The 22,812-nt window shown below is 43.4% G+C and overlaps 1 protein-coding gene and 1 non-coding gene across 4 annotated transcripts; both read left to right on the top strand.

Annotated features, from left to right (window-relative positions):
• The first annotated feature begins 599 nt into the window (after positions 1-599).
• pcf11 (PCF11 cleavage and polyadenylation factor subunit) lies at positions 600-22,101 on the top strand. Of its 3 annotated transcripts, none has more exons than XM_045224518.1 (15): positions 600-952; positions 3,417-3,542; positions 4,006-4,188; positions 4,442-4,657; positions 4,835-5,805; positions 6,911-7,097; positions 14,067-14,676; positions 14,870-16,383; positions 17,180-17,246; positions 17,950-18,211; positions 18,473-18,656; positions 18,891-19,046; positions 20,705-20,797; positions 20,914-20,949; positions 21,086-22,101. In XM_045224518.1, the coding sequence occupies exons 1-15, from the start codon at positions 713-715 to the stop codon at positions 21,311-21,313; spliced, it is 5,073 nt and encodes a 1,690-aa protein (XP_045080453.1). In that variant the 5' UTR covers positions 600-712; the 3' UTR covers positions 21,314-22,101. The 3 variants fall into 3 exon arrangements, with proteins under 3 accessions (XP_045080453.1, XP_045080452.1, XP_045080451.1); XM_045224517.1 differs by having other exon boundaries at positions 4,811-5,805; positions 14,873-16,383; XM_045224516.1 differs by having other exon boundaries at positions 4,811-5,805.
• LOC121580390 lies at positions 20,452-20,591 on the top strand. The gene has a single exon (XR_006003049.1). It is a non-coding gene; the product is annotated as a small nucleolar RNA SNORA57 (small nucleolar RNA).
• Positions 22,102-22,812: the final 711 nt, after the last annotated feature.

The raw sequence follows: 22,812 nt of genomic DNA, 5'->3' as shown, positions 1-22,812 counted from the left end.
AATCCACAGAAGAAGAAGACTAAGAAGAAATATGAATGAGGAGAGATTAATCAAACAAAAAATAACTAGGTTTCCCGTTTTTATCTGTGAATTAATTGTGGAGTAGAGAACACATGATTTTGTATGATTCAAATAAAATTTGATTTGATTCAAAATGGGTCAAATTCTACAAAGATCCCGCTACAAAAATGACCATATGCATTTCAGGTGAAATAACAACCCAATGTTCATCTCCCAGGACAAATTAGCTAGCTAAATATCCATGAATGTTTAATGTGTGTTTCGACCTGTCCCCAAAATAATATAGTTGGTTTTGGTACTTCAACATGCGTGTCATGGACAGTTCTGGTGGGGATAGACAAAATCAACATGCGCACGCGAGAAGCCGATTTGGTCAGCATGTAACCCGTCTATTATGCAATGCATTCGACTATGATTGGCTAACCGGAGTTATCGTTTACATTTTGACCAATTAGGTTGAAGGAATGACTCGTTCTCAAAATGATCACGCGCACGCAACTCAAACTAGCCAATAGGAGGACACCAACTGAGGCTGTATAAACGCTATTTTGTATGACGCGTTTAGTTGATCGAGTTGCAGCCGCCATCTTATGACATAAAAAAGAAGAGTGGAAACGTCGATTACAGATGTAAAGGGAATACTAAATAATTCGTAACGAGTTGGAAAATAAATATAAAGCCAAATGTGTTTATGGACTCCCTCGTAATAAATTGTTATGTTTCTGATAAGATTGGTTTAGTATTTGACCGATCACACATCGCAAAGATGGACGACGCGGCGAGGGAAGATGCCTGCCGAGAGTATCAGTCCTCCCTCGAAGATTTGACATTCAACAGTAAACCTCACATCAACATGCTGACCATTCTGGCAGAGGAGAATCTGCACTTCGCCAAGGATATCGTCGCAATAATTGAAGCACAAATCACCAAGGTTTTTATGAATATAGAATTTTCAATTTCAGCTATTAACTTCGACGAAGAAAGGGCCTGTGTAAGCTAACGGTAGCCTTGAAACAGCTGCCCATGGCAACATCATGGCGGCAACACTGTTAAATCGCTGTTCTTGTTGTAGCGACGTAACGTTGGCTAACGTTTCTTGTCAACAGTACCAGTTTCGTTTCAGCAAAAGGTTACCGTTATAACAATTAATTTCATGCTGATTACATTTATAATGGTAATGTAACATTAGCTAACGGCTAGCTAACGTTATCCACTGAGTTAGCTAGCTAACATGTCATTTCGGAAAGCCGATTGAGTCGTTTGCTACCAACTAATTCAGAAATTCAGTCGCCAGATCAGAGTAACGTTAGGAAGTCACCCTTATTTGTTAGATCTTATATAAATAAATATAGGTTTTATGCTGTGGGATATTTTTCACAGTTCAGAACTTAACGTTATTTGGAAAAGACGTTACCGAAACCGAATCCAATATGGCGACATGACGGAGGAAACTTATGTTGGCTATTTCAGTTAGCTAACGCTAGCATGCCATGCCAATGCATTCCACAAGTTTGACAGGTTTGCACACGTGATTTGGCCACATCAATTGCCAAATTTAAACCAGTACACACTGGCCTACCAAACAATACAAACTAATGAAAGTATTATCTAGTTATTGCATTAATTTTGGCCTTGTTTCACTTTCTACATAAAATTTACTTGAACCAGAATCTGGGTTTACAGGAGACGTTGAATAAGGCGATTCTCCTTGAAGCCCAGGAAGCAGTACTTCAATTTAACGTTCACCAGCTTTTCAAGTTTAATAATGTCAAAATAAGTCCGGTACTTACCAAAGAATGGAGTTTCGCTGAGCAACTATTGTCATCAATGCCGTACTTCCAAAAAGTTGCAAATAAAAATGTAAATGTAACCAAAAAAATGTGTCGTCTGGAAAGAAACTATTGTTTTTGACAAAGTGCACACGAGGCAAATCCACCTCTAATAAAATCACTAATTACTGCCATGCACAGGTCGGCTGATCCAGTAGCAGCAAAGGTCATTTACTTGTAACTTAAGGCGGCCTACAGGCCTAACGTTACTGCTTGTTAGTTATTGCTAGACAAAAGTATCTAGCTAGGTAGCTAAAGTAATAATAACAAAATAAATCATCGTTATAGACATATGCAGACCAAATATATGTAGCTGTTGCAATTTAGAATAGTGTCAATCGTTTTCATGTGACAGTTCACTGGTCTCTTTCAATTTGACTTATCAGCTGCTTTTGGTATTATCTATTTGAATTTTGAAATGTCAATGAATGGTAAAATGTGATAATAAAAAATATGAAATATGCTTTTTGTCTTTTTTATTTCCCAGTGTAATTTATTGGTACAGAATCAGATCTCAGGTTATTGCCTGATTGGTGTTAAACTCAGTTTTTGATCAATGTGATGATCATTGTCACTTATCAGAAGGCATTGTCCATTTACATGTGAATATCTATTGGCTTAAATGCAGTATATTTGCATAGTTGGAGTTATTTTGTGTTTTATTGAGATGTGAATTGGGTTTACTACTGAAATTGTCATGTTTACTCATGACCACTTATCAAGTTCAGTCCTAGTTATTTGCTTCTCATGGCATATATTGTTCAAGACTTTCAACTTGCAATTGCACATTTTAAATGAAACCCCCCAAAATCCTGCTCTATTCTTGTCGACTTCCTCTTAGTATGTTATATCCTGTTTTTGTTCTAAAAGGGTGATAATGCTTCTTCAAATGGACTGCCCCTCAGAGGGATGATATATCAGTGACTTCATTCAATAAAACGGTAATGGTACATGGAGTGATCTCTCTGCCAGAGACACTCTTTGGAGGTAATAAAAAACAAACAAAAAAAAAACTTTATTCATTTCTGCTGGATGGACAATTTTTTTTTTCCCTGCTCCCAATACAAGACACCAAAGTAATAGTTGAACAAAATACTTTTTATGGACATTGAATGTTTTTGATCCAGAATGAAGACACTTCACTATTTGGGTTTTGTTTTTTCTGGGGGAGGGGGGAATTGGCTTTTTCCTTATGGATTTTTTTGAATACACCCTGTTACTGTAACTATGTTCCTGTAAATGGTGCATTGCACAACACTTCATGTGACATAGACAGATAAACCCCCCCCACATGACAATCGTTTTGCAACTGCTTTTCCAAACAAAACATTTTTTTCTGAGCTATCATGCCATGGACAATGGATTGATTTTTTAAAACTTTTTGTAAAACTTTTTTTACAATTATTATTACCCAAGACTGACAAGGACATTTTCCCAGCCCAAACACTTCTTACGCGTTCTTTTTGCTTAACTAATACATAATGAATGTGATGCCTTTTTCATTTCTGAAATGTTGGTGTTAACCCCTGTTGTTTTCTAAACTTGTTGAGTTTTCTATTACCCTAGGCTCCAGCTGCCGAGAAGCTTCCAGTTTTGTACTTAGTGGATTCCATAGTGAAGAATGTTGGAGGCGAATACCTTGCAGTGTTTGCTAAAAACCTAGTCACTTCATTTATATGTGTTTTTGAAAAGGTATATACTACTTTATATTTTTGTGCATTCTTGAAGATTAATAAGCACCTTTTATAAAATTAGCTGACCACTGTACTGCTTGCTTTTAATGTGTAGTCTTTTCTATCTCTTGTCTTGTATAATGAATTTTTACAAATAAAATGGTGTTTGTGTGGTTCCCCTTTGATTTGGGGAAGTGCTTGATTGAAAAATATCCAAGTCATTAATTGTTTTTATAGTAAAATGCAGTGTGGTATACAGAATATGTAATATTTCACTGTTTTTCATAACGGTTGATACACCTTCGTTAGTGTTTGGAAGTATAATTAGACACATTCTCCAAGTGTCTTCTTGATCTTGCCTGAATTGAATGTACTGCTAAACTACAGGCCTTTGAAGACAGAATGTGTTTGTGAAGTGCTGTGTACTCTGCTGCAGGACTTTGAGTTGAGCTGTGGTCCAAGCTGTGTCCTCTGTTTTGTAGGTGGATGAGAACACTAGGAAAAGTCTGTTCAAATTACGCTCCACCTGGGATGAGATCTTCCCGCTGAAGAAACTCTACGCTCTTGACTTGCGAGTCAACTCTCACGACACGGCCTGGCCCATCAAAGCACTGCCACCTACTGTGAACGCCAGCATTCATGTCAACCCTAAGTTTTTAAAACATGTGAGTAAAGTGTCTGTATATCTGTATGTGTGTCCAGGAGGAGGATCTGCTGTTCTAAAAGTGTATCTGTGGATAGAGGAAAGTGGAAAAAAATAATATATATATATATATATAACCTTCATGACAGTATGATCTATAAAGTTAAAGACATCCTGACCCTTTGCAACACTGGACATTTCTACACACACACACACTCTGCTACCTATGGACTTGAGTCCTTCCCATCCCTGAATGTTTTCTCTCCCCGCTCCAGCCTGAGGAGGTGACTTCCCCTAGGGCCCTGTCCCCCGCGCCCGTAGTCCGCGCCCCGGCCCCCGATCCCCAGCCTGCAGTGGTCCCCAGTGTCAGCGAGAAGAGCATCACCCAGGAGCAGGTCATCAGGCAGCAGCTGCTGGCTAAGCAGAAACAGCTACTGGAGCTACAACAGAAGAAGATTGAGCTTGAGCTGGAGCAGACCAAAGCACAACTGGTGAGACTCACTATTGTACCGATTTTCCTCCTTTTGAAAATCTATTAATTTAAATAAAACAAATTAGGTCTGGTCCTCACGGAGCGGGGTGAGTGTAGAAACGTTTTTGTTATTTTCTTATTGTCTCTTATACTAAACACAAGATGTTCTCAGTCCTGCCCCTCTTTTACATTTCAGGCTGCAAATGTGGTGCTGTCAACTCCAGCAATAGTGCCAAAGGCCACCCTGCCTGTCTCCGACCCCAAACCCCCCACCAGGGACCCCCGCCTCAACCGGGCCGGCCCAGGGGCCCCCCAGGCCAAAGAATCAACCAGCCATAAGAAAGACGGCCACGGTATGGGAGGACCAGCACACACACCAGAGAAACAGCTGCCAGAGCGACCCGGCAGGCCAGAGAAGACACGGCCCCCCAAGAAGGAGCTTCTAGAAGTGAAAGCCAAGTCCAAGTCCCTCTCTCCCATGGCTAAAGGGGTGCTTGGGAAGAGCAAGCACTATGAGGCTGAGAACGTGAAGACAGCGGATGCCACGGGCAAGAAAGACCCCAGGCTGAGGAAACAACTCCATGACAAGGCCGACCCGAAAGAAGAGGTGAAGGAGAAGAAGAAATGCACTGAGAAGGAGAAGGAGATGGATGAGGCTGTGATGAAGGCGTCAGGCAGGGGGAAGATGGCCAATGGCTCAGTCAGCAAACCGGAGCGTGAGAAACCAGAGCCTGTAGAGAAACCGGAGAACCAGATCAGAGGGAATGCCAGGACCAACGCCAGGAAACGCTCCCGTTCCCCCTCGCTGCACCTGCACTCACCTAAGAGGAAGACGGAGAGGAGGTCCCCCAAGAGGAGAGCCAGGAGCATCTCCCCCTCTCCTCCTTTACACAAACCTGGGAAAGGAGGGAGGCAGTCAGGAGGCAAGCACTCCTCTCACCATGAGGACTTCCCCCAGCACGGGACCACCAGAGAAGAGAGGGTAACCCCCAAGAAGAGCTCGTCTGAGCCCAGGAGAGCCAAGAGGCCGGCTGAGGAGAGGCCGGCGGAGGCCAGGGACACGCACTCCTCCCCCCGCACTCCGTCCTCCCCCCGCACTACCTCAGAGGGCAAGGAGACCAAGGAGAATGCCAAGCGCTGGAGGAGTGGGTGGGAAGAGAACAAACAGTGAGTAGACTGATACATCCTGTGAACTATGGCTGTCTCCCAAATGGCACCCAAATGGCCCATGGGCTCTAGTCAAAATTAGTGCACTATGTAGGGAATAGGGTGTTGTTATTGACGTACCTATGTCTTGATATAGGTATGTTCTCAGTCTGCTGTGTAATAGTATGTGTTGCATCAAGTCAGTGCCTTCTTATCCTATCCTAATGGTATTTACAGTGCCGTGAAAGTATTTTCACCCTTTCTAATTTTCTCTACTTCTGCATATTTTGGATACTGAATGTTATCAGATCTTCAACCAAAACCTAATATTAGATAAAGAGAACCTGAGTGAACAAATAACACAACAATGACATACTTATTTCATTTATTTCATAAACAAAGTTAGGCAATATCCTATGCCCCTGTGTGAAAAAGTAATTGCCCCCTCACACTCAATAACTGGTTTTGCCACCTTTAGCTGCAATGACTCCAATCAAACGCTTCCTGTAGTTGTAGATCAGTCTCTCATATCGCTGTGGTGGATTTTTGGTCCACTCTTGCATGTAGAACTGCTTTAACTCAGCTACATTTGTGGGTTTTCAAATATGAACTGTTCGTTTCAAGTCCTAACACAACATATATAATAAAAAATAAATAAAAATAATAAAAACATATCAATTGGGATTAGGTCAGACTTTGACTAGGCCATTCCAAAACTTCCAATTTGTTGCTTTTTAGACCTAACCTAATATTAGGTTTTGGTTAAAGGTCTAACATTCAGTATAAAAAAAAAAAAGCAAAAATAGAGAATCATAAAGGGTGGAAATACTTTTTCACAGCACTGTATCTGCCTCTGAACCTCAGAAACATAGTCAGCCCCTTATCTGGTGGTGTTAGGTTAGGGTGTGTACCTGTATGATCTGGGACTAGGTGTGTGCTCTCTCCTAACCACTGATCTTACATGTGTCTGCTCATGTATGTGTATTGTTGTACTCACAGTTTCTCAGACAGATTGGGCCTAGTCCTGGACTAAAATGTGTGGTCAATGGAGAATCTCTGTGGTCGGGAAACTGCCCCCATGTATTTGAAAGTTGTCAAATAAATTAACAAATTCCTTCATCCTCAGTCTGAAGTTGTCGTCAGAGGAGGCTCATGGGAAGGGGGCAGGTCCTCCACAGAGACGGCAGTCATACTCCAGCAGCCAGAGACCTACCACCCCCCGCACCCCCAAACAGCACCGCCTTAGTGTCGACGCAAACCTGCAGATCCCAGAGGCACTTCACTCTGCCAGCAAGAGAGACCTGCTCAAAAAGGTACGCCCTCAAAAAAACATGCTTTTTTTTCTTCCAATTTTTTTGAAGGTAATAGATGCAGCATTTAATTGTAAAGTATCCAAGGGAGAAGCGCTCAAAAGGTATACCTAAGGCCTCAAAAGTAGTTCACTATATAGGGTGTCATTCTGGACGCAGACATGGAAATATAATTCTGTTATACACATGACATACAATTGAATAGAATTGTAAGAACATCCCCTCAGCCTTTTCCCATCCTCATGTTTTGTGTCGGAAATTATGTTCAGTATTTTTTTGTAGTTCATTGTATCTATTTATCAGGGTGTTTTTTGGTTTAAGTCTTCGTTTTAATTAAAATCTTAAATTAGGTCTTAGATTATGTTTTCAAAGGTCTTAAAAATGTGGAGATGACTACAGCGTTTCCATCATTGTGCTGCTGCTTAATTGTTGCCACCGTGGCAAAAATAAACTACCATTATCTGGTCAACATTAATGTTCATTAACCTGCTTCCTGCAATGAAAGTATGTGCCCTGTCTCGCTGCTGGCTCTCACTTCCGCTCCCCCCTTTGCACATGGCGTGAAGGGAGAGATGCATTCTGATAAGCGCAAGCATACTGACATGACAGTTGAGCGACATTTCAAAATGTAATTGCGAGAAAGACCGTTTTTTTAAAACAAACTACTGTTGCTGTGTGAGGAGTCTCAGCTTAATGTGAGTATAACAATTATTTCTCAACTGTCAATAGACTAAATAACTAACACTTTACAAACAGTGTGTAATTGAGATGCGGAGGGAGCCATTTGCATTGAATAGGCCTATATCAAGTAGCCTATATAGGCCTACCAATGGAACGTTTTTGTAGGATTACATTTTACTGTTAGATCAATTTCATGGCCATCTAGCAACACTATCAGATTTAGAGTTAGCAATTTAGATAATGTGTTGAGTTCCCACTTCCTCAGTTGGTAAATTATGTAGCATAGGATCTGTAGGCATAGCCTAGGCCAGGGGTATGGAACTAGATTCAGCCGCTGGATGATTTTTGTCGGAGCGAACAGGAAATCATTTGAATAATTTGTACACTGCCAATTGACTACAACTATGCCCAAAAAGAGATTTGTATTGGAAAATAACAATTTCATACCTTCGTTAGATTGAGACACGATCCAGTTTTTTTTTTGGGGGGGGGGGAATATTTACATATATATTTCCTCAATTCATTTTTAACTGAATTCCTGGTTATTATTTTGTATTTTTGTCCAACACATGCAGGCAAATGTAATATCTAAAGAGCCCAAAAGATATCTGATTGTTCTGGATCCTATTTTGACATCAAAATATCCAGCAATCCCTGAACCTGTTAGATGAAATGGCTCATTTCTTTCATGTCTTACTTGGCACTGGAAAAAAAATCAGCCTAGAACCCTCCCGCTTAACTATCTTGCTTTGAAATATTGCCATTTGATACCCGAATGAGGGAATTATTTTATTATACTTTTTGGTTGTAGGCTAATGTATGTTATGTTATAGCACATAGGTGGGCAAACTTTTTTCCACATTTTGTTACGTTACAGCCTTATTCCGAAATGGATAAAAAAAATATTTAGAAAATCCTCAGCAATCTACCCACAATACCCCGTAATGACAAAGCGAAAACAGGTTTTTATAAATATTTGCAAATGTATTAAAATAAAAAACGGATACCTTTTATTTACATAAGTATTCAGACCCTTTGCTTTGAGTCTCAAAATTGAGCTCAGGTGCATCCTGTTTCCATTGATTTTTCTACAACTTGATTGGAGTCCACCTGTGGTAAATTCCATTGATTGGACATGCACCTGTCTATATAAGGTCCCACAGTTGACAGTGCATGTCAGAGCAAAAACCAAGCTATGAGGTCGAAGGAATTGTCCGTAGAGCTCAGAGACAGGATTGTGTAGCGGCACAGATCTGGGGAAGGGTACCAAAACATTTCTGCAGCATTGAAGGTCCCCAAGAACACAGTGACCTCCATCACTCTTAAATGGAAGAAGTTTGGAACCACCAAGACTCCTCCTAGAGCTGGCCGCCCGGCCAAACTGAGCAATCAGGGGAGAAGGGCCTTGGTCAGGGAGGTGACCATGAACCCGATGGGAGAACATTCCAGAAGGACAACCATCTCTGCAGCACTCCACCAATCAGGGCTTTATGTTAGTGGCCAGACGGAAGCCACTCCTCAGTAAAAGGCACATGACAGCCCGCTTGGAGTTTGCCAAAAGGCACCTAAAGACTATTTTGCCTTAAATGTCAAGCGTCACGTCTGGAAGAAACCTGGCACCATCCCTAATGTGAAGCATGGTGGTGGCAGCATCATGCTGTGGGGATGTTTTTCAGTGGCAGGGACTGGGAGACTAGTCAGGATTGAGGCAAAGATGAAATGAGCAAAGTACAGAGATCCTTGATGAAAACCTGCTCCAGAGCGCTCAGGACCTCAGGCTGGGGTTGAAGGTTCACCCTCCAACAGAACAACCCTAAGCACACAGCCAAGACAACGCAGGAGTGGCTTCGGGACAAGTCTCTGAATGTCCTTGAGTGGCCCAGCCAGAGCCCGGACTTGAACCTGATCTAACATCTCTGGAGAGACCTAAAAATAGCTGTGCAGCAACGCTCCCCATCCAACCTGACAGAGCTTGAGTGGATCTGCAGAGAAACTCCCCAAATACAGGTGTACCAAGCTTGTAGTGTCATACCTAAAAAGACTCAAGGCTGTAATCGCTGCCAAACATACTTCAACAAAGTACTGAGTAAAGGGTCTGAATACTTATGTAAATGTGATATAAATCTTTTTTTTTAATATATAAATTGGCAACAATTTCTAAACCTGTTTTTGCTTTGTCATTATGGGGTATTGTGTGAGATTGGTGAGAAAAAAACTACGATTTTATCAATTTTAAAATAAAGCTGTAACGTAACAAAATGTGGAAAAAGTCAATGGGTCTGAATACTTTCCGAAGGCACTGTATATGACAGGTATCTGATACAGCACTGTAAAAACCATCTCCACTACTAAAGTACAATCTGAGTGACACAAATAAGAGCAAAAAGCATATTTAAGTTCCTATTGAATGGCCTGTTTGACAGCATATTATGGAAGAGTTCTCACTTCACCTCCACCCTAAAAAATAACATTGAGGCACATATCTAAAACATTTGGCTTCATGATATGAATGGAGATGGTCTATATAAATAGATAGATGAAAGCCGATTTTTACTGAACAGTTCTCATATAAAGTACAGTCTGAGCCATTGTAAGTGTTCAATGTCAAATGAATGGGGACAAGGCCAGTATCCAAGTGCATCGCTGGATAGTGCTGTAGTTCTCACTTACTACTTTTGCTATGTCTTGTAGTCTTTTTAGATTTAGGGAGCCATCTGTTGTGACGTTGGTCAGTTTACTATACGGTAGATTCATTTTTTTCAAGCAGGCAGACAATGTTGTATTAGTCCGAGCTCCTGGTTGTCCCCATCATCGATTCCATTGCAAGAAGTTCCTCTGTTATTTCAAAGTTATCATTCATTCCTCTGACAAATGTAAAGTTGAGGGGTGTCTTTGTCAGTGCTCTCATCCAGTGCAATAGAAAAAAGATTGAAGCCCTCCATTTTCTTTTTCTGCTTTGAGGTAAGCTCCTCGGAAATCACTTACACACGCCTGTTGCTGGATCGGCATGATAAGCACATTTTTCTCCACAATCCGGACAAAGTGTGTTAGCAGTCTCCACTATAGTCTCACAAACTCCTCCTCTTCGGTGAAAGGCTTGCTTTGCGTTGAAATTTGATGTGCCACTATGTAACTTGCCTTATTTACCGATTCTTGAGTAGAGGACTGTTTGGTAACAATATTTTGTTGGGCTTGCACTTTTAGAGGCCTTGCTAGCCTTCTCCTGGGAGGACAGATTGCTAGCGTAGTAATTAGCATGCTTCCTTCAAAACTGCGATACTTTCTTGGCATATCAGACATATACCGCCTTCTGTCCCACGAAAGTGAACACACAACGTTGATTCCACTTTTCTCTTTTGCCGCACAAATTTTATCTCAACGTTGTCCAGCATGGACAATGAACGTAGATTCGAATTGAGTGTAAGCACCGAGCGACTGTCTGAATGTACGCCTAATACCAGCAGCTACAAGACCATCTGAGTTTTTGTATAGCATGGAAGAAGTACATTTTTAGGCCAGAAAACGCAATTGAAATATAAGGACATGTTGGTCATTTTTAAAATGGCTCGCCGGCCAGATTGAAGTGCCTGTACTTTGCCCCCCTCTTATAGCATATTACCTCCAAGAGAACTACTGGGTGTATAGAACAGGGTTTCCGTTAGCTAGTAATTGCCGCCTTTTTATATTGAGGCATGTCTTACCTTGCTTGAAAATCAGACCATAGAAAGGTGGAGGCAATTATTTTATAAAGACTTTATAGGCAGCGCTTGAGTTTCAAGTTTGGGGAAGCAAACAAATTATCCTACCATTTCTACCGATCTGCGTGTTATTTGCATTTTCATGGAACAGTTTCATTTCAATAACATTTTTGTTTCTCAAAATCATTGTCAGTGGTTAATCATAATCTTAGTTAAAATTATCAATATAAAAGTTAAAATTCCAGTAATGTGAGAGAGCACCAGCCTCTGCCATATGGACACACTGATATACCATTATTGTGTGCATGGAACTCAGATATGGCGAATGCAGCCGTTGGCCTATAACTTCCATTGTCAACTAAGTAAAAGTAGCCGACATAACACAGTAGAAAAATATAGTGATGATAAATTCCAGCTCTTTCAGTCACATTCATCTCTATTCAGCCTGTTTGCTTCCCTTTCTGTCTGTCTTGACTTGAGTTATCCTAGTAAAGTGCAACATTGTATCAACTGGATCTGTCCTGTAGCTGTCTCCAGCGAACATGCAACATTGTATCAACTAGTCTAATGTGGTCCCAGAATTTCCCATGCCATTGAGCTCTGGACAGACATCTGTTTTTGCGCAAGGGAAAGCTGTATTTTATGACATTTCAATTGGATATATGTGATCATTAGATGATTATATTTATACTTTCACACAGAGACTTGGTGGTTATCGAGGGGGAGATTGTTGGAAAGATTTAGGCACTATTAGGCCATCATTTGCAATGGATGAAAAAAAAGACTGACTTACTGTGTGAGGTGAAGAGAAAATCACAGAGAAGCTCCATCTATTAGTGGTGGACATGGTGATTTAGACGATCAGGAATCAAACATCCCCAAATGGGCACTAACCTAGACTTCCGCGCAGCAGGCCAGTTAGGCTACTTCTATGCTTGCTCAGGCGCGCATTAGCATAAATGTATGTAACCAAATGACAGGGATTAACGGTTACAGTACATTTACTACTGGTGACAAATGTAATGGGGAATTGATTTAAAAAAAATAAACTATCAAAGAGCAAACGATTCACATGAAACAATGAACCCGCAAGAATTGTCAGGAGGCAGCCGAGTGGATTCTGGAGAGCTGAGCCCATTCATTCTGGAGAGACGCCTGTTGGTTATTTTCACCACACACCCCTCCCCTTCTTTCAACATTTTAAATTATACTCGCCAAGACATTATCTTCACACACATTTTAGATGCTTTTCACTGACAGCCGCAACTCAATAATCAGCTAGGCATTTTGCCACTGTGCTGCCTAGTGAGACTTCCTCATATGCCATTTCTCCTGTTTTATTGGTTTTCATATGAATTTTCTTTCGTTGTCCAGAAGCCAAATGCACAATCCTAGTCATATTAGAAACCCATCATCCTAGTTGTTGCATCTTTTAGATTAACCTCAGAAACTTAGAAATAGGGTGTTCATCGCTGTCATATACCGCTCGCATCAGGTGCTCTGTTTAGAATGGTGTTTTCCCTCTTTCCTGCGAATTGCATTTTGGCAAATGTTTGTATAACTTTTTATTGGCTGCTTCATTACAGGAGTTGCATGTTTTTTAAGGTGAATTACCATAAATGTGATTTCTGTCATTCTGAGCACCGTGGGTGGATGCCCTAATGAGTAACACACCCAATGCATACATGTCTGGTACATTTCTCAAATGGCCGGTAAATTGAAATCTTTGGTATAGAGTATTGTTCCAGCCCTACTCTAACATACCAGATTCTACAAATCAGCTGCTTAACAGGGCCTTGTTAAGCTGACTTGGGTGTGTTTGATCAGTGCTGGATCAAAAGTCTGCACACCCAGTGACCTAGCTCTCCAGATGGAGAGTTGACCATGTGTTTTATACAGTATCAGTGCTCTATTTGACTTTAAGGCATTTTATGGTATTGAGTATCATTATACTAAGCTGGTATTGGTATGAAGCCACAATTCTGAACGCTGTGTTTGTGATTTAGCTAATGATTAGCCCATTGGGTTAACCTAAACAAATGCAAATGGGGAAGCCAACCCCATGCTTCAGAAATCTATAGCCAAGCCACTATGCTACTACGTCCGTTAGGCTACAGAAGAATGCTCATTGCAGGCGATAGCCTTTGAATGAACCAGCCCTAAAAATATTTATTTTTGCCAACATTAACTCATTTCTGGAGTGGAATCTTAGCAGGGGTGTGGTGCGCGCAGACCTCAAAATTGGTATTAAATTGCATTCCTAGTGGCATTAAAAAGTATTCTATTCAACTTAATGTTATTGCCCAACCGTGAAGAGGATTATGTATGTTGCTGGTTTTGTCAGTTTGACAATGAGGCCTCTAATCTTTGTTGTAACAACAAACAAGAAAGTTGTTCTTCTTTTCTAGCAGAGGAGCATGTTACTATTCCCCAGAGCTTTGTTCTGATGTCTCTTCTCTCTTCCACTCTCACTGTGTGTCTCGGGGCGATTGAGTTGTAAGCAGAAAGACAAATGTTTGTAACGTGGGACAAAGTGAATTACTACTACTAGATAAAAGACTAAGTTATCTTGTCCTTCCCTTTCTCCCTATAGGCCAGTAAGCATCTGGAGAACGGAGAGATCAGCCACGAGGACTTCCTGAATGTGGCCCACAAGATCAAGCAGCTGTTCCAGTACCAGGAAGAGAAGCAGAGAGGAGGAGACTCCTGGGAGGGCTCCAGCGAGGATGGCCACGGACACACCCACCCACTCCACCTCCCACCAACCAGGAAGAAGCCCCTGCTGGCCACGCCCACGGGGGGAGTGTCCTCTGGGGCGGACTTGTCCGACGCAGAGCTCACCTACTACGAACACAAGTCCAAGCTGAGGAGGACCCAGGTGATGTGGCAGCAGGATCAAGGAGGGGAGGGCTGGGACGGAGAGGACAGCCAGGAGGAGGGAGAGGGGGTGCTGGGGAGGCCCGGGGAGGGCCCTGGGGGGGCCAAGGCTGAGGTTAGCAGGGAAACTAACGCCCTCCCTTCAGGGATGAAGTTCACCAGGCTTCCTAAGGACAGGCTGAAGGAGGTGGAGGAGGAGCAGCCCACCCCAGCAGCCATCATCCAGGAATACAGCCACGGGAACGAGTTCCCCAGGCTCAAGCCAGGGCTACGCTTCAGGAGGAGACAAGACCCCAGGGAGTCCACCGCCACCGACAGACTCAAAGGCAAGTGGAGTTTCAGTTTCATGTCTAATGATGGGCAACATTTTTGGTTACGTTTTGTTATATGGACACATGGTTGGACACCCAAGCCAAGGGAATATTATGAATCAGAAGTATGTCTGTAAATGCAGTGTTTTATTACTATCCGGTGATTGATGGTTCCTGTTCTCATTTAGTAATTGTTTATATTTCTCAGCAGGTGAACGAGAGCGGAACTCCCCCCTCAGCGAGCGGCTGCCCAATCACAGACCACCGTATGACGAGAGGGAGGAGCCTAAGAGCGGCTACAACGCCCCTCCCAGGCGGTATGGAGGAGTACCGCTGTCTGAAGACCACTCTGTCAAACCTCCGTACTCCCGTTACGACGACCCTCGCAAACACGAACGCATCCCCCCCAAACCCCCCGCCGGCCCGGTGCTCCAGAACTCAGTCAGCCTGGCACTGGATGGCCCCATTAGGAAGTCCCCAGTCCCTATACCGGTACCGGCATACGAGCGGGAGCGCCTGTCCCCATTACAGCAGATGGACACGGCGGAGATGAGCCCTGTTCCGCGCTTTGAGAGCCCCAACAGCGAGCACTCGTGTGACGACGGGCCCCTGGACACCCCCCCTCTTCCCAGACCCCACCACCCAGGAGGACCCCCCCGCGGGCCAATGCTCTCCTCCATACGCAGCAAACACGTCGACTCTCCAGGACACACCCCTCCTCACACAGCAGATGGGCCCCAGAGATACGACGGTGGTCCCAAAGGAGGACCCCCTTCGCCACGCTACGATGGACCCCACAAGGGCACTCAGTCTGGGTACGACGGTCCTGGTCACATAGGTCAGCCTGGCAGGCCCCATCCTGGGGGCCGTTACGAGGGCATCCAGGGGCCCGGTAGGTACGATGGAGCAGGGTGCTCCTCCCACGGCCCATCAAGGTATGACGGGTCCTACCCTCAGGGCCCTGGCAGGTTCGATGGCCCCCCTATACATAAAGGACCAGAGAAGTTTGACGGACCAGGAAGATACGACGGCCCCGCCGTGCCTCACGTTCCAATGAGAGGAGGGGACCCACAAGGCATTGGGGGAAGGTTTGACGGCGGCCCGCCGCCTCAGCAGCAAGGTAGGCCATCGGGGCGATATGACGGTAGGTTTGACGGACAGGGTCCTGGGCCAATGCGTTTCGACGGCCCAATGCAGTCCAACCGCTTCGACGGTCCAATGAACTTCAACAACTCCCACATGCAGGCCGGCCCTGGAAGGTTCGAAGGACTAATGAGGTTCCCGCAAGGCCCCATGAGATTCGACGGCGCTCCCAACCAGCCAGGCCAGATGCGTTTCGATGGCCCAGTGAACCCCTCCACCCCAATGGGCCAGCCCGGCCCCATGCGCTACGACCCCCTGCCCTCTCTGCCCCCCCAGGGCATGCCCCCACGCTTTGACTGCCCCTCTGGCCAGCAGGCCTCCCCCAGGTACCACGCCACTCCCAACCTGCAGCCCCCACTGCGGCCACTAGGGACACCCATGTACGACCCAGCCAATCCCGGAGGCCCCCAGCAGTTCCAGCCGTTCCCAGTGCAACCGAACGTGGTGGGCCAACAGGGGGCTAACTTCACGGTGTCTCCCGTCCCTGGGTCCCAGGCTGGGTTCAACAACTCCTACGTCAGACCTCCGTTCTACACCCCTGGTGTGCCTCTGCCACCGGCAGGGAACATTCAACAGCCGGTGAGAACCTCTTCTTGATTTAGGACATAGGGGTTGTATGTAGTTATGTTCTTGAATTATTGTCTTTGATGTTGTGTAAATGTATGAAAGTGTATTCTTATTTTAAATGCACTACCAGTCAAACGTTTGGACACCTACTCATTCAAGGGTTTTTCTTTATGTTTACTATTTTTTACATTGTAGAATAATAGTGAAGACATCAAAACTATGAAATAACACGTATGAAATCATGTAGTAACCCAAAAAGTTTTAAACAAATCAAAATGTTATATTTGAGATTCTTCAAATAGCCACCCTTTGCCTTGATGACAGCTTTGCACAAACTAGTGCATCAGATGGGGCTTCACCAAAGTCCTTCACCCCCCCCAGCTGATATAGATTGAGCTAAAATATTTTGTTCTATGTTAGTCACCACCCACAGTGGGTTATCTTCACGGTGAAGTGTAACTTGGTGGAGCAGTTCATAAAAATGGAGTCACACCGGGGTGGAGCCAGTCATTTAATGAACAGAACAATTCATCGGATGGAGAGTTTTCATCCCAGCTAAAGCTTCAACTATAGTTTTCACCTCAGCAATCTTGAATCTCTTGAACTTCATCATATGGAGCACGACCAAAGTCCTTACTCTACTGAGGCTTTGCTTACAATTACTTTCTCTAAGCAGGCCCTGATATCCAAGTGCCAAACGAACAGCTTATATTTAACTCAAACGCCAGATGTGCTTGGGAGGTAGAGGACTGTATACAAGCTATTTAGGTCAGTTGAAGGCTAAATGTCTGTTTTGTCTTTGTTCCAGATGAACATGCTTCCTAACCTTGGCCAGCCCTTCATCCCTCCCAGCACAGTGCCTTTCAACCAGCCTGGTAAGATCATGTTCACTGTTTATTTCATCAAGATCTACTTTCTGTTCTCAATGTTGCTGTTCAATAAAGGGCTCTTTATTTCATGTTACAGCATTGTGAGAATAGTATAATGACAGTCTGTTTCATCCTCTGCCTTTTTGAAGTGATTCATCTTGATTAGTTGATTAGAAATCTGTGAGATGTCTGGATGACTTAAAAATAAAAAATAAACATGTTGGACATTCTCAATGTAAATAGTATTTTAGTCCGGGAGTGCTTAATCTGGGTCTGTGAAACTGGCCTTCTGAGATCAGATGAATCGCATGTCCAGTATGAGTACCTATTGCTGTAAATCAATCGCTGGGTAAGGAACAAATCAAGTTTGTCATGTACATCATACAGTGTAGTGTACGCACTACAATTAACTGCTTACTTGTACCTGTAGCTCAGTTGGTAGAGCATGGCGCTTGCATCGCCAGGGTTGTGGGTTCGATTCCCACAGGGGGCCAGTATGGAAATGTATGCACTCACTAACTGTAAGTCACTCTGGATAAGAGCGTCTGCTAAAATGACTAAAATGTACTTGCAAACTCTCCTCTCAAACAGTGTAACCGATCTAAAATATTCAATGACAATAAAGAGAGAAAAACACAATACAAGTTTTGGTAATTGCTTGAAAAGTTGATTGATGCCAATTGATTTCTGTTTTGTCATTCTTCCCCAGCTCCCCAGTTCCCCCCTCCAGAGAGTCACTTTGGGCAGGTAGATGTGAACGACCTGCTGTCCAAGCTTATTTCTACCGGCATCATCTCTACCGGAGGCATCAAACCAGCTCAGAGTACAGACACTGCTGTGGCACCCAGCGGTACAGAGTCAGCCGCCACCCCACCTGCCCCTCCCGTGGTAGAAGAGGAGGAAGAGGAAGAACAGGAGGAGGATGAGAATATCCCAGACCTCACCGGCTTCCTCATCGAAGACATGAAACAGTACGTTTGTTCAAATGCACCATGCTGGTCTGATTATGAACAGATTCATGGTAAATCTACCATTGAAATCAATGACTGTTTCCATCTAGTTATTTATGCATGAGAATTCTCAAGTTATGCATTGGCCAGTGGACCCTGTGAGTAAGATAAAATAATAAAAACATGTATGGTCAACATGTGTTCATAAAATTGTGATGTATTTGTCTTTATATGTAAAATATATGAGTATTACCCACTGGTTCTGTTTGTCCCTCTCCCCAGGCGGTATGACAGCGTGGTGACTAAGCTGTACACAGGGATCCAGTGTTACTCCTGCGGCATGCGTTTCACCGCCTCTCAGACAGACGTCTACGCTGACCACCTGGACTGGCACTACCGTCTGAACCGTTCCGAGAAAGACATCAGCAAGAAGGTCACCCACCGCCGCTGGTACTACAGCCTCACGGTAAGGGAGAGCGAGACACACACACACTCCCACCTTGTATCTGACCCACCACAGCTAGAACTACAACCTCATTGTAAAACAATTACCTGCTACCCCAATATAAACAATACCAGCTCACACTCACTTTTTTTACAATGAGAATCATTAGTTATCGCCCTGTAATACAAAGCTGATCATGTTTTATCAAATGATTTCTAACCCTTGCCCCTCATCTGTCTCTTTCCCCGTCCTCAGGACTGGATAGAGTTTGAGGAGATAGCGGACCTGGAGGAGCGGGCCAAGAGCCTGTTCTTTGAGAAGGTGAATGAGGAGGTGGTGCAGAAGACCCAGGAGGCAGCCAAGGAGAAGGAGTTCCAGAGTGTTAAAGCAGCTGCAGACGTGGTGGATGAGGTGGGTAGCAACATACACTACATGACCAAAAGTATGTGGACACCTGCTCATCTAACATCTCATTCCAAAATCATGGGCATTAATAAGGAGTTGGTCCCCCCTTTGCTGCTATAACAGCTTCCACTCTTCTGGGAAGGCTTTCCACTAGATGTTGGAACATTGCTGCGGGGACTTGCTTCCATTCAGCCGCAAGAGCGTTAGTGAGGTCGGGCACTGATGTTGGGCGATTAGGCCTGGCTCGCAGTCAGCGTTCCAATTCATCCCAAAGCTGTTCGATGGGGTTGAGGTCAGGGCTCTGTGCAAGCCAGTCAAGTTCTTCCACACCGATCTCGACAAACCATTTCTGTATGGACCTCGCTTTGTGCACGGGGGCATCGTCATGCTGGAACAAGAAAGGACCTTCCCCAAACTGTTGCCACAAAGTTGGAAGCACAGAATCGTCTAGAATGTCATTGTATGCTGTAGCGTTAAGATTTCCCTTCACTGGAATTAAGGGGCCTAGCCGGAACCATGAAAAACATAGGGCGGCGCACAATTGGCCCAGCGTCATCCAGGTTAGGGGAGGGTTTGGCCTGGGGGGATCTCCTTGACTCATCGTGCTCTAGCAACTTCATGTGGCATGCCGGGCGCCTGTAAGTTTCACTGGAACTAAGAGGCCTAGCCCGGACCATGGAAAACAGCCCCAGACCATTATTCCTCCTCCCTACGTGCTTCAGCACTCGGCGGTCCCGTTCTGTGAGCTTGTGTGGCCTACCACGTCGCGGCTGAGCCGTTGTTGATCCTAGACATTTCCACTTCACAATAACAGCGCTTACAGTTGACCGGGGCAGCTCTAGCAGGGCAGAAATTTGATGAACTGACTTGTTGGAAAGGTGGCCGGTGCCACGTTGAAAGTCACTGAGCTCTTCATTAAGGCCATTCTACTGCCGATGTTTGTCTATAGAGATTGTATGGCTGTGTGCTCTATTTTATATACCTGTCAGCAACGGGTGTGGCTGAAATGGCCGAATCCACTAATTTGAAGGGGTGTCCACATACTTTTGTATATATAATGCATATGGCTCACTTACAGGGCTACAATCAGGGGTGTATTCTTTACGCCGATTCTGTTGCAAAGCATTTCTTAAATGGAAGCAAACGAAACCAGGAGGGACATACTTGAATTTGTCCAATATAAACTCTTGTTTTCGTTGCACAATGCAACTGTTTGATATCTGGTTACATCCCAGATATCACACAGGCCCCCTCTTAGGGCTACAACTGACTGTTTTCATTGGCTTGTACTAGTCTTGACCCAAACGCCGCTCAAATTTGATTGGCTCTTTGTTTTGTTGCTGTTTTTACCATTCTAGAAGTTAAAACTAAAGCTTCAACTGTGATGAATTTATAGTTAAAGTTGATTGAGCCTCCATTCTTGGCATGCATGCTGTTCCTTTGTACTCGTGTGTGTATGTATGTTATGGAGAGAGAACAAGTCCAGTGCTATGGCTTCGGCGCCAGAATGTTCCCTGTCTTCTGGTTCTGTCCTCAGTAGCTGGGGCATTCTCGTATCATGCTGCTGTAGCCTCTATATTGCCATGTTATTTTGATGATAGACACTGCACGTTGTCAGAATGTTGTAAGATTCTAACTGTTGTTTCCCCCTCGTCTGTGTGTAGACGTGTGAGATCTGCCAGGAGCAGTTTGAGATGTACTGGGAGGAGGAGGAAGAGGAGTGGCACCTGAGAGATGCCATCAGAGTCGACGAGAAGGTGAGTGTTCACTACAAAGATCACTCGTAGCACGAGCCTGCTGTTAGCAAAATCATCCTCTTTGTAAAGGAAATACTAATCAAATGTCATGTTTTTGTTTTAATCTTTTTCCACAGACATATCATCCTTCATGTTTTGAAGATTACAAAAATGTAAGTAACCGATTAGTCAATTGATCTGTTTTTTTTGTTTGTTTGGTCTGTGAAATTAAGTGTTCGAAATATTTATATGCTGCTTTAACTGATCATTTCGCTTCCTCCACTTGTCATTCGCCTCTCATCGCTCCAGACATCTTCGTTCCTGGACGTCACCCCGTCCCCCATTAAGCTGCTGATGGAGAACCCGCTGGGTGCGTTCATAAAGCGTGAGGCCAACGAGAACGATGAGGTCACTTCCTGCTGTGCTGTGGTGAAACAGGAAGTGGAGGCTTCGTTGTCTGAGACGGGCGGTGAGGCTCAAAATGTGAAGGATGAGGTTCAGGTGAAGATGGAGGGAGAAACGAGTGCAATTTCCTAAAAAACAAAAGAAAAACCATACTGCTTTTTCTTTTCCTCTTTTACGGGCTGCTCTCCCTCCATTCCTCCCTTTGTTTTGTAAGGAAGAGGTATTTTTTTATATTTGACCACCTCTGAGGCAGGGCCCTCAGCCATAACTTTGAATACATTTTTGTATTTGGAATCTGCCTGTGAATGTCAGGTGTTTTTTTGCTGTGTAAATGAATGAATGATGAATGCCTGAACTTAAACATTTTACCTTTGCAAAAATATGTACTTTTGGGGAAAATATGTATGTAAAAGATTTAATTTATAAATAAAGCTATTTTTGGTATTCTTTTGTTGTAATATTGATAAAAGGGGGTGTGACTTAAGAATCCCAGAAGGTTGCTTTGATGCGTTTGTCCTTTCCTCCCAAGTAAAAATCATTTGTGTGTATATAAATAGATTTTGGTTGCAATTGAGGCAAGGAATTGCTGGAGAGAATTAATGAATGACTAATTTGGCTTCTGAATTAGCCTTAATAGTGAATTAATTTCAAAAGAAGCAGTCGATGGTTAGTTTACAAAAGGTAAGGAGGAATAATTTTCCGACCATCTCTACACTGCTGTGTACATACGGCATGACATGTCTAGCAACTGACATTTCTACACAATTCTGTGATCCTGCTTTCTAATCGCATTCAGTTGGAATTATTATTATTATTTTTTACATTATTTGCAGGGTTTCTTTTTTGCAGAGGTTTGAGAGAAAAAAAATGAAATTTTGCTTGGTAATATGGAATATTCAATAAAATCAAATCTGAAAATGTGTTTGTGTGAACAGTGATTGGTGTGGCTTTCTGTATTGCTTCTCCCTGGTTTCCCCTACCCCTTTTAGAAAGTTTGCTTTTTAATTTGTCACCTTGGCTTGAATTCTAAATAAAGTTCTCTAGAATTAAAGTAGTTTGTCTTGTCTTTTATTTCCTGTGATTATAGATAATTGTATTTCAAATCTAATTTTATTGGTCGCTTACACATTTGCAGCTGCTTATGTACCTAGCTCCAAGTGCATTAATACCTAACAAAACAATACACTCAAATAGAAATATTAGTGTCTGGAATATAAATAAAATGTTATTTGTCACGTGCGCCGAATACAACAGCCTTACAGTGAAATGCTTACTTACAAGCCCTTAACCAACAATGCAGTTAAGAAAATTAAGTGTTAAAGTATTTACTAAAACAAACTGAAGTAAAAAATAAAAGGGAGAAACTAGAAAAATAACAATTTAAAGAGCAACAATAAAATAACAGTAGTGAGGCTATATACAGGGGTTACCGGTACAGAGTCAATTTGCGGGGGCACAGGTTAACTGAGGTAATATGTACATGTAGGTAGAGGTAAAGTGACTGCATAGATAAAGAGTTGCAGCAGTGTAAAAAAGCGGGTGGGGGGGAGAAATGCAAATAGTCCGGGTAGCCATTTGATTGTTCAGGAGTCTTATGGCTTGGGGGTAGAAGCTGTTAAGAAGCCTTTTGG

This window comes from Coregonus clupeaformis, chromosome 13 (assembly GCF_020615455.1).
Source record: "Coregonus clupeaformis isolate EN_2021a chromosome 13, ASM2061545v1, whole genome shotgun sequence".
Taxonomy (NCBI): Eukaryota; Metazoa; Chordata; class Actinopteri; order Salmoniformes; family Salmonidae; genus Coregonus; species Coregonus clupeaformis.
This window is presented reverse-complemented; position numbering and strand designations above follow the sequence as displayed.

What these genes read in the sequence shown, in the direction of transcription:
- pcf11 (XM_045224516.1), top strand. Translation starts at nt 713, where the DNA reads ATGGACTCCCTCGTAATAAATTGTTATGTTTCTGATAAGATTGGTTTA. An exon ending in ACCCTAAGTTTTTAAAACAT is followed by an intron (nt 4,189 to 4,441) that starts GTGAGTAAAGTG and finishes TCCCCGCTCCAG; the next exon opens with CCTGAGGAGGTGACTTCCCC. An exon ending in GCTGGTACTACAGCCTCACG is followed by an intron (nt 18,657 to 18,890) that starts GTAAGGGAGAGC and finishes CCCCGTCCTCAG; the next exon opens with GACTGGATAGAGTTTGAGGA.